The sequence below is a fragment of the Mustela nivalis genome (assembly GCF_964662115.1).
Source record: "Mustela nivalis genome assembly, chromosome: 1".
Lineage (NCBI taxonomy): Eukaryota > Metazoa > Chordata > Mammalia > Carnivora > Mustelidae > Mustela > Mustela nivalis.
Window position 1 is genome coordinate 118,347,794 of NC_139020.1, and position 12,516 is coordinate 118,360,309.

At 37.3% G+C, this 12,516-nt stretch overlaps 1 protein-coding gene across 6 annotated transcripts in view; it reads right to left on the bottom strand.

Moving 5' to 3' along the window:
* The window catches only part of SEC22A (SEC22 homolog A, vesicle trafficking protein), a 69,007-nt gene that overhangs the window by 20,831 nt on the left and 35,660 nt on the right, over positions 1-12,516 (bottom strand). For all 6 annotated transcript variants that reach the window (XM_082746559.1, XM_082746560.1, XM_082746563.1 and 3 more), the window contains exon 5: positions 6,411-6,526. In XM_082746559.1, coding sequence (XP_082602685.1) covers positions 6,411-6,526 — 116 coding nt within the window. The remainder of the gene's footprint in view (positions 1-6,410; positions 6,527-12,516) is intronic.

Here is a 12,516-nt window from a genome sequence, read left to right on the forward strand (position 1 = left end):
AATGTTACTTGAAAATCTACTTACTAGGTTGGGTTAACTGAAGTTTTGTTTTGTTTCATGCTTAAATAATAGGTGCTGATAAACACTCATTTTTATTACTTAAAATCTGAATAGTATATTCATATGGTTCAAAGAGTAAAAATAATACATAAGGCATATACTATGAAGAGTGTCATTCCTACCCTGCTTCTCATCTGCCCAGTTCCTACTGCATGTTTTAGTCTCTCATTGTTCCAGACTTTCTTTATACAAATTAAAGGATATTATTTTCCTTGTCCATCTTTGGCAGGGGTATTTGGGGCTGAGCTGGGAGGGGTGAGTGAGTATAGGGTCGGGGGACTCTCCATTGCCTTTCTCAAAATGGCCACTATTCTCAGAGGGCACAAAACTGTACATCTGACCTAAAACATGAATCACATTTCTAGACTAGGTTCCACCCTGGCTGGGACACTGACATCCCGTCCTGGTCTGTGTGAACGGGAAGGCTCAGCCCCTTCGTGAGAAGAGAAAGCCAATCCACCATTTTCTAAGAGGCAGCTAGGTACAACAGGCTATACTTTAACTGTTAAGTGGAGCCACAAGTAATGAAAAATCAAAGCCCAAAGACTGCTCCTCCCTTCCTGTTCTTTGTTTTAATGGTGCTGTGTGGTATGTGTGTGTGTGTGTGTGTTGAAATAGGTTTTTATCTTTAGAACAGGCTGACGGAAAATTAAGCAGTATGTGTACTACAAAGAGTTCCCATATAACTGGCTCTTTCCCTGTTCACAGTTTCCTCATTATTAACATCTTACATTAATGTGGTACATTTGTTACAACAAATGAGCCAACAGTGACACATTATCATTAACTAAAGCCCACAGTTTACATTAGGGTTCACTCTTTGTGTTGTACATCCTTCGGGTTTTGACAAATGTATAATGACATAACCACCATTACAGTAACTAGTGAAGAGTTTCACTACCCTAAAAATCCCATAATCCAGCTACTCCTCCCTTCCTACCTCCCTCCAAACCCCTGGCAACTACTGATCTTTTTACTTATTGTCTACACTTATTGTCTATAGTTTTGCCTTTCCTAGGATGTCATACAGTTGCAGTCATGTAAGTATGTGGGTTTCTCAGACTTCTTTCATTAAGTAATGTGCATTTAAGGTTTAGCCATGCCTTTTTGTGGCTTGAGAATTCATTTCTTTTTATTACTGAGTAATACCCCATTGTACATACTGCCACAGTTTATTCTTTCACCTTTTGAAGGATATCTTAGTTGCTTCTAGTTTTTTGAAATTGTAAGTAAAGCAGATATAAACATTCATATGCAGGTTTTTATGTGGACACAAGCTTTCTATTCTTTTGGGTTAATAGACCTCAGAGCATGATGGTTGGATCATACAGTAAGGCTATGTTTAGCTTTGTGAGACAGCCACACTATCTTCTAATGTGACTGTGCCATTTTGCACTTCCACCAGCATTGAATGAAAAGTTTGTATTGCTGCATATCCTAATATTTGGTTTTTGCCAATCTAGGAGTTTAGTGCTATCTTATTGTTTTAATCTGCAACATATGATGTTTAATCTAGTGACATATGATGTTAGACATCTTTTCATGTGTTTATTTGCCATCTGTATATCTACTTCGGTGGGGTGTCTGTTCCATTCTTTTGCCCAATTTTTAATTGCATTATTTGGTTTCTTGAGTTTTAAGAGTTCTTTGCATGTTTTGGACACACGCCCTTTGTCAGATGTATTCTGCAAATATGTTCTCCTAGTCTGTGGCTTATCATTCTCTTAATGTCCCTCACAGACCAAAAGTTTTTACACTTTAATGGATCATATTTTTGGTATTATATCTAAAAAGTCATCACCATATCCAAGGTCATCTTGGTTGTCTCCTGCTATCTTTTCTAAGTTTTATATCTTACATTTAGGTCTGAAATCCATTTTGAGTTTTTTTTTTTTTTTAATTAAAGGTATAAAATCTGTGTCTAAAATTACTTTTTTGCTTGTGGATGTCTAGCTATTCCAGCACCATTTGCTGAAAAAACTTTTCTTCCTCCACTGAATTGTTTTTGTTCCTTCATCAAAAATCAATTGACTATACTTATATGGGTGTATTTCTGGGCTCTCTAGTCTGTTCTACTGATCCATCTGTCTATTATTTTGCCAATGCCACACTGTCTTAATTGTGATAGCTTAAGAATAAGTCTTAAAGGAGAGCCTGGGTGGCTCAGCCGGTTAAGCATCTATCTTTGGTTCAGGTCGTGATCCCAGGGTCCTGGGATGGAGCCCTGCACTGGACTGCTTGCTCAGTGGGGAGTCTGCTTCTCCCTACCCCTCTGCCTGCAGCTCCTTCTGCTTGTGTATGCACTTTCTGTCAAATAAGTAAATAAAATCTTTAAAAAAAATAGTAAGTCTTAAAGTTGGGTAGTGTCAGTGCTTTGATTTCATTTTCCTCAGTATTGTGTTGGCTATTCCGAGTCTTTTGCCTTTCCACATAGGATCATTTAGTCAATATCTATAAAATATTTTGTCTGGTGTTGTGTTGAATCTACAGATCAAGCTGGGAAGAACTAACAACTTAACAATATTGAATCCTCCCACTCGTGAACATGGAATGTCTCTCCATTTATTTAAATCTTCTTTTTCTTGGAGCACCTGGGTGGCTCAGTGGGTTAAAGTCTCTGCCTTCGGCTCAGGTCATGATCCCAGGGTCCTGGGATCGAACCCCACATCGGGCTCTCTGCTCAGCGGGGAGCCTGCTTCCCTTCCTCTCTCTCTGCCTGCCTCTCTGTCCGTGATCTCTGTCAAATAAATAAATAAAATCTTTTAAAAAATAAAAATAAATAAATCTTCTTTTTCTTATCAGAGTTTTAGTTTTTCTCATATAGATCTTGTATATGTTTTGTTAGACTTATACTTGAGTGCCTCATTTTTGGTATGCCAATATAAATAATATACTGTTTTTTAAATTTCAAATTTCAATTGTTCCTTACTGATATAAAGTAATTTTTATATATATATATATATATTTATTTATTTATTTATTTATTTTTTAAGATTTTATTTATTTATTTGACAGAGAGAGATCACAAGTAGGCAGAGAGGCAGGCAGAGAGAGAGGGGAAGCAGGCTCCCGGCTGAGCAGAGAGCCCGATGCGGGGCTCAGTCCCAGGACTCTGGGATCATGACCTGAGCTGAAGGCAGAGGCTTAACCTACTGAGCCACTCAGGCGCCCATGATTTTTATATACTAACTTTGGATCCTGCAACTCTAGTATAATCATTCATGAGTTCCAAGAATTGGTCAATTCTTTGCGATTTTCTACATAGACAATCGAAACATCTGTGAATAAAGACAGTATCATATTCCTTCTTTCCCAATCTTTATGCCTTCTGTTTTCTTGTCTTACTGCATTAACTAGGTTTCCCAGTACAATGTTGAATGTGAATGGTTAGAGGGGACATCCTTATCTTGTTCCTGATCTTAGGGAAGAACTTTCTAGTTTTTCATCAAGTATGGTAAAAACTGTAGGATTTCTGCAGATGTTCTTTATCAAACTGAGGAAGCTCCCTTTTATTCTTAGTTTATGGTGAGTTCATGAACAGGTACTGGATTTTGAGTCAAACGCTTTTTCTGAATCCACAGACATGATCATATGATTTTTCTTCTTTAGCCTACTGATGTGATGGATTACATTAACTGTTAAATGTTGCACCAGCCTTGCATACCTGGAATAAATCCCATTTGTCTGTGGCATGTAATTCTTTTTATATACATTGGATTCAATCTGCTAATATCTTGCTGAGGAGTTTTCCATCTGTGTTCATGAGTTACATTGGTCTGTAATGTCTTTTTTATATGTCGACAGGCTGAGAAATCTCAGAGCCATCAGTCAGTTACATGTAAGTGGTCATCAGTTTAATCAGATTATTGTTCTTCGGAAAGCTAAACAACTGCAGGGGGCAAAGATATTACCGCACAAAGGGAAAACATAAAACACTCAGGGATCAAGGCAGTCATCAGCCAGCTGCAGCAGCTCAAGAGCATGAAAACCTTAGATTATACTATTTTCCTTAGTTCTGAAGTTGTGAATCAGAGGAGGGAGAAGGAAAGAATCAGTCCAGGAAGATGAGGGATAAGATATCTTCTGAGTGCCAGAAAGAAACTATTTTTCTTTTCTTTTTTTTTTTTTTGTGAGATATAATAGCCTTGTCTGACTTTTAACTTAAAAATAATGGGGGTCTAAGCCCCCAGTTCCATGCTTAGACACTGTCTTCTGGGTCAAGGATGATAAGTTTCTGTAGCACAAAACTTTTCTCTACCCAGATCTGCTCTCCCCCCTTCTTTATCAATTTGACAATTTCAAACAACCCAAGAATTTTAACCACAGAAAACTATCTTCACAATTTTTGCCAACTCTAAATTATACTATTATTTACTTAATAAATTCCATAAAATTATGAAAATTAATCTTAAAAGGAAAATTTTATCTCCAACATTAATCTCTTTTTAAAATATTTTATTTATTTATTTGTTTATCAGAGAGAGAAAGAGGCTCCCTGTCGAGCAAAGAGCCCGATGTGGGACTTGATCCCAGGACCCTGGGATCACAACCTGAGCCGAAGGCAGCGGCTTAACCGACTGAGCCACCCAGGCGTCCCTCTCCATTGTTAATCTTACCAAATACAGATGCTACACATTGACATACACTAAAAACATGACTCCGAAAGTTAAAAATACTTATCCCTCTACCACCTAAAGTCATCTACTGTGCGACTAGTGCTAAATGTGCCGCATACTTTGAGAAATACTCATGAGATCTTTGTTTCGTAAGTAATGAAGGTGAGGAGCAGAAAGTAAAGTGAGCTATTTAAGGTCACAGAGCTATACAGGAGCTGAGCTGTAGCCAACCCTTTCTCTCTTTCCTCCACAAACAAAAATCAACTCTTTACCCACCTATACTACTAGTCTTTCCACTATTCAACTATTTAAAAAAAAAAAAAAGGGGGCGCCTGGGTGGCTCAGTGGGTTAAAGCCTCTGTCTTCGGCTCAGGTCATGATCCCAGGGTCCTGGGATCAAGCCCTGCATCGGGCTCTCTGCTCGGCAGGGAGCCTGCTTCCTCCTCTCTCTGACTCCCTCTCTGCCTACTTGTGATCTCTGTCTGTCAAGTAAATAAATAAAAATTTAAAAAAAAAAAAAAAAGGAAGAGGGTATCTTATTTATTAACTTTTTAGTCAGTGTTCTCCAAATTGCCTTTTTTTCTTTTTGGTAGGTTGTCTTACTGGCTCAAAACTGAACTCCCACTGGAATAAAATTGACCTGGCTATGAAGCAAGGACAGGAACACCAAGGGAGAGTAGCCATCTGTCCTGTGCCTGATAGGGAAGAGGGGCTTTACCTGAGGGTTCATGACGGTTGAAAAAAGAATTGAAAAGTCATGAGAAGCACCCCCTTCCCACTCAAGGGACAGCTCAGCTGCCTGGAACCTCTGATGTCCTCTGCTACTGGCTCCATACAGCAGAAGACATTAGGACGGTACTCAGAATGGTACTCTGAGTGTTCCCCAAATTAAGAAGCAATTTTTAAAAAGAATATAAGGTGTATTAAGTGTTTTTTTACAAATAGTATTCTGAGCTTAATGCTGACCAAAAACAGAGAACTAATTCACATGTGGAAGTGTCAAAAGAAAAAAAAAATCTTTAGAGAAGTGAGTAGAAACAAAGGTACAGAAAACTGTCCAGTCTGAAATGTGCTAAACTTAAAGAAAGAAGTTTCAAAAAGTTTATAAAAAGAGAAAAAGTTAATATATTCTGATAGCCATAGTCTCTGGAAAAACTCCACTGGAAAACAAAGTAGTTGCAATATCTGAAAAAAATAGTGGTTTCAGGTAGCCACCAACAAAAAGGAAAAAGAACAGATAACAAAGTTGAAATACATAGAAGTAGGACAAAAACCTGCCCATAAACACCCCCTTATTCTTCCATTCCTCTTTATCCACTCAGATCCTTCTAGGTCCAGCTCATTCCTCCTCCACAAAGCCCCTTTCTTCTATCCTGACTTAAAATAACTGCTCCTCTTCCGAACTCTCTGTATTTGACAATCATTTATGTGCTGTTTTCCCCCTCCCAATTCAACCCTAGTCTCCGAGACAGCAGCACTCATGTCAGACATACCTTGGTGTCCCAAGAGTACCTATAAATAGTGTCTCCTGTGAAGTAAATAATTAATACGCACTGAGTCAAGGAAGCCAATTAGAAATCACTGTTCTTAGAGGAAGGGGAGACTAGGGCAGGCGTAAAGAATACAGAATCTGAGCATGTACCATAAATTGCACTATACTCAAATCAATTCAAATCGAGTTACAAGTAGAATCAACAGGCAAAGTTACCTGAAATTGCAAAAACAGTACAGTACCTGCAAAAGACTCTCTATGGCATGAAAACCTCGAATTAAATTCAGAGCTCCACATAAAAGACTGAGAATAAATGCCACAATCCCTGACAGAGTTGCTGGTTCCAGTCGCTGGTGAGCTGGAAAATAAAAGTAATGGTTAGAAATGAACACCATTATTCTATGCCAATACCTAAACTTACGTAAAATGAAATTCACTGCTCAACTTAAATGGGTCAAACATGAATTAATCTTCATAAATTTATTTATTAACATATTAGTAGTTAAATTTTTTTAATGCAAAATGTCTGACAACATGATAGCTTCACTGCCCTGAACTCAAAGTCAATTAACTTCTTTTTCTCTATATTTTTTTAAAGATTTTTATTTATTTATTTATTTGAGAGAGAGTGAGAGAGAGAGTGAGCATGAGAGGGGAGAAGGTCAGAGGGACAAGCAGACTCCCCATGGAGCTGGGAGCCCGATGCGGGACTAGATCCCAGGACTCTGGGATCATGACCTGAGCAGAAGGCAGTCGCCCAACCAACTGAGCCACCCAGTCGCCCCTCTCTATATTTTTAACAGACATCTAACGTGCACTTGGGGTATATAGGCTAAGCAGTGCTCACATCTGGCAGTGTATCATGTAAAAAACAAAAACAAAACCAAAAACCTTACTGCCTAAATAGGTCTACCATTTGCAAAGAGTTGCAAGTATTTGCAAAGGTGACTTCACCTGAAAGATCATTGCATAATTCCTACTTTTTCTGAAAATGCTTAGATAACATTTTTAAGAACAAACACAGCTTGCTTTTTTAAAGCAAAAGTCTCCCTTATTTGGGTTCCAGGTCTATAAATATCACAGGATATAGGTGAAAGCTTCTATATAATTACCAATCTGAACTTCACAATAGAAAGTCTTATGGCTATGAAGTTCTTGATCCCCGAGGACCACTTGAAGACCATTACAAATGATAAAACACTAGTTGAAAAAGCAAGTGACCACTTCAACTTCACAAATGCATCCCCTAGATAAGGGGTTTCAGCAATGTAAGAAATTTAGTTATACAACAGTTTTACTTTATCATCATCTTGGGCTTAATAAACAACTGAGTCTAAAGGAAAATACAAAACTAAATACATAATCATCTAGACCTCAAAAAGGAGACAGAGGGAAAGAGAGGACAACAGAACTACAGTTAGGTCATTTATCTAAATCACTGAAGTGTAAAAGCCCTAACAATGAAGTTAATGGGATGGAACTTTAATATAAAAAAAGGCTTAAATCTTTGCAACTTATATTCAGCCATTACAGCAGAAAAGCTTCCTTAAACAGTTCACAGAAACACAAAACCCCACATATCACAGAAATTATTTGTTCCTCAAGTTCAGCAGAAAATGCTAAGATGGGAAAAAGTTCCTGAAGTTTCTTCTGTGCCCAAGCTGATTGCTGGGTCTCTCAATCAATTTCCTTGAGATTTTAATATGAAAATAAAAAATTAAATATCTCTGTAAAGTATTAATACCAAGTTTATAGTAGTAGAAAAAAAAACCCCTCACAATTTAAAAAAATCTTTCCAACTAGTCTACCAATTAGTCATGTTTTGTACTCCTGGTCCATCCTTCCCTAAAGGATGTAAGGGGAAGCTCAGGAGTAAGGGAAAGCTGGCTTCTAAAAAAAAAAAAAAAAAAAAAAAGAAATCCTTAATATGGGCCTCAAGCATAATACCTGACAACTAAACAGATTATATAAATCATACTTCTAAAATACACAAGTTTACCTTACGAAAAAACCCAAATAATATTCTGTATTATAACTAAAAAATATTAGCTGTTTATGGTCAAGTAAAGTATAGCCATTCTTGAATGGGAAAATATTACCATTTTAATGTATTGATCAATGTTTAAGAAATAAAAAATAGGACTATATAAATTTTCTAATATTTATCTCTTGACCTTCCAGCACTCTCTTTATAATTATAATATACCATTTGTTATTATTAAAATTATTTCAAAATGAACAGAAATATTTTTTAAAAGCATAAAAGCAAATGACAATTCTCTTTTAATAAAGGCAACACATGTATTATGCTGCAGGAGAGGCTGGAGCTGTGCGCAATCACTGTGGAAAAGAAATTCTCAAGTGGAGATTCACCCACTCCCACCCTATTTCTTTCCCTAGGACCTGTGGAAATGGTTACCAAGAGAAAACTCCATCCGCATACAACATGAGGGTGATACTCCCTAAGGATAATTTGTCATGTCAACAACTGAACAAGATATTTAATCACATTTTAATGTATTATGCGATATCTGCTACTTTCTATTTCAGTAAAATAAATTTTAGATTCATTGTTATCCACAAATGCTTACTTGACACTTCAGTCTGGCACCATGATAGGTACTATTAGGTTAAAGTGGATTTGGAACAGTAACAAATGAGAGGCAATGTGGAAAAAAAGTTACTGAATCCAAAATAGTGTTACCTGGTCAATTTTTGTTTTGTTTTTGCTATTATTATCTTTTGCTACAACACCATTTCTTTACTTAGCCTCTTTGAGCCCAATAATGGCATTTTCACAAAATTAAATTTTTTATGAACCAGTAATTATTGAAGTCTAGACAAGTTCCTAAAGAAGTAAATCTTTTGGGACCAGAGGGCTATTGCTTATAGGGAATTAAGTATTTACTCAGCAAATACTTTTTAGCATAATTCTGTGTAAGATGTTGTGCTTTAGAAAATACAATAAATGATTTGCATAACCTGCCCTCAAGATACTTCTAGTCTTTTGAAGGGAAGAAAAACAGATAAGCCTGTGAAAGTAATAAGCATTCTAAACTAAAAGAGTTAAGATTCTGAGAGGAGGAGAGCTGTGTGGCTCAGTCCATTAAGCATCTGTCTTTGGCTCAGATCAGGATACCAGGTTCCTGAGATCAAGTCCCGCACTGGGCTCCCTGCTCAATGAGGAGTATGCTTTGCCCTGCCTTGCTCCTTGTGCTCTCTCTGTCAAATAAATAAATCTTTTTTAAAAAATAAAGAAAAGAAAAAAGGAATTCTGAAGAGGAAAGATAACTAGGGGGAAGGTGGTGATACAGCAATGGTAAGAAAACCAAGGAAGATCTTTAAAGATGGTTAAAATTTAGACAGGCACGAATGGGAAAAACTGCACTTCTGCAGAAGAGAATGTGAGCATGGAGGTGGAAATGAGATGCAAATAAGAGCATGAACAACAACAACTACAACCACTTCTGCCAATCCTACTAATTGTGTCTGTTCTCAATGTACCAGGCACAAGTGCTTATATACATGATCTCATGTCACCCCTCTAGGAACCCACTGCAGTAGGTACTAGAATTATCCTTATTTTTTTAGACGAAACTAAGGTTTGGGGAGATTAGGTAATTTGCCCAAAGTAAGTAAATGAATGGGGGATTTAAACCCAGGTAGACTGACATGAGACCTCATGTTCTTAACCACTCTGCCACTGGGCACTATTACTGGTTCTGTTTGCCTTAAAATGATATTTATGAAGAGAGGAAGAAAGAAGGTAAAAAAGGGGGGTTGAAGCAAATTAATAGATAGTTGTAAATACTAGACTAAAAATTATGAACAAGTTAGACAATGGGGAAACACTGAAGAGCAAGAGACCAATATGGTTAATGCTATGCTTAAGGAATATTAATCTATCAATGGGCTGTAAGGAGATTAAAAGCAGGAAGACAGTATTTTCTCAGTGCTTTCTTAGTAGGTATACTTTATCCCACTTATCCTTCAAAATGAGGTACTTCATAAGGCAGGAATGACTAACTTCTCAGTTTCTGAATTTTTTCATCTGTCAATGGAGGCTAAATAATTTGCTGTAAGTCAGACAGCTAGTAAGTGCCATCTTCACAATTAGCACTTGGGTCTGTAAGACTGCAAAGCCCATGCTATTTCCACAAATATACCTTAGGGATTCATTGCAAAAGACTGGCTGATAAGAGGGCCTGAATTTGGATAGTGACAGTAGGAATAAAGAAGAAAGAGGTGAGTGGTATCACAGGGGTTCAAACTACTAGACATGGCAACTAGTTAGATATGGGAAACAAAAGGGAAAAAAGTTTTTTTAAATGTCAAGATTTTAAGTGTGGGTAATTAGAAAGTTAATGGTGCTACCAACAAAAACGCTGGAAGAAACTCAGCTTTGATCAAGAATGGAGATTTTTTTTTCACCATTTTAATTTTTTATTTTTTATAAACATATAATATATTTTTATCCCCAGGGGTACAGGTCTGTGAATCGCCAGGTTTACACACTTCACAGCACTCACCAAAGCACATACCCTCCCCAATGTCCATAGCCCCACCCCCTTTTCCAACTCCTCCTCCCCCCAGCAACCCTCAGTTTGTTTTGTGAGATTAAGAGTCACTTATGGTTTGTCTCCCTCCCAATCCCATCTTGTTTCATTTATTCTTCTCCTACCCACTTAAGGCCCCATGTTGCATCACCACTTCCTCATATCAGGGAGATCATATGATAGTTGTCTTTCGGAGATTTTTTTTTTTTTTTTAAGATTTTATTTATTTATTTGACTGAGAGAGAAGGAACACAAGCAGGGGGAATGGAAGAGGGAGAAGCAGGCTTCCTGCTGAGCAGGGAGCCTGATGCGGGCTTGATCCCAGAACCTTGGGATCATGACCTGAGCTGAAGGCAGACACTAAATGATTGCGCCACCCAGGTGCCCCAAGAATGGAGACATTTTAAATATATCAAACTTGTAGTGATAATGAGACATGTTTAATAAGCAATGAAAGAGTAGCAGAGCTGAAGAAACAAGATGTGGTTTGTATCTGAAGGGAAGGGCTGGGATGAGATTACTAGGGAAAGAAGTAGCCCAAGAGCAAATCCTGGGCAAATCTTTGGCAAACAGTACCTTTGCAGGGAGGAGGAGGAGTCAGGAAGACAGATTTAGGAGAACAAGAGGAGGAAAGAGCCTCAGAAGCCTAGAAAGGGGAGGCCATCCAGAAGAAAGATATGGATAACAATGCCTGTGGACAAGCCAAAGACAGTTTGAACTCAAAATGAAAAAAAAAAATTTAGATTTATTGACTAAAAGATGGTTGTTGACCCTTTATAAAAACAATTTCACAAGAGTGAAGGCAAAATTTAGACTGCAAGAGGCTACATAACTATTGATGGTAAGAGAGAGAAGCAGTAAGTGAATACTACTGCCTCTAAAGAAAACCAAGATGACAGCGTGACAGATGGAGTAGGACTGAGAAATAATAATTTTCCCCTGTAATGTGGTGGAGGAGGGAGATTTAAATACATTTATAGGTAGAATGAAAAAATTCAGTGTAGAGGAATCAGAAGAGTCAAAAGAAAGGGAAAATGATGAAAGAGAATACCAGAAGAAGCATTATGAAGATTCAAAATGATGGTACTATTCTAACCTTCAAACCTCCTCATAATACCACAGTGCCTACGCTTTGAGCAAAAACGAAATTCAGGAGGTACAGTCATTCAATGATGCCCTAAATATCTGGAGAAACAGATTTTAGAACATATGAGAGAAATTTCAGGTCCATTCCATCTAAATGAGTATAACTGATTACTAAATTATGACTGAAATTAATTGTATGGTATTAAAAACACACCATTCCTTTCACCAGTGAGGCCCTTTCTTACATCATTACCTGTCAAAACCTGTCAAAACCCTGTATGTTGTTCAAGGCCCTGGGGACTGAAAGTGGTACTTCCATTTATCTCTGTTTATCTCTTTGGGAACATGTATCACATTCTATCTTGTATCTTACTTATTGGCATGTGTGTGTGGGAGAGAGGGAGAGAGAGAATGAGAGATTAGGAAATTTATTTGCCTCATGGGGCAACTGCTGAATGGAGTACCATTCTCAGCCAACTGACAAATTGTCTATAAAATCACATAGGTGGAAAAAGGCTGATTAATCTAGTGTTTATCCTAAAAATAAAGGTGTTAAAGAGACAGAAAAATGTACTGAATTTAACGTTTTGTGAAGTTTTTTTTTTTTTTAAGCAGAATAATAAAATTAAAAAGATTAGCAACAGTAAATGTTGATGAGAATGTAGGGCAATTGAAACTCTCATACACTGCTTATGAAAATGTAAAC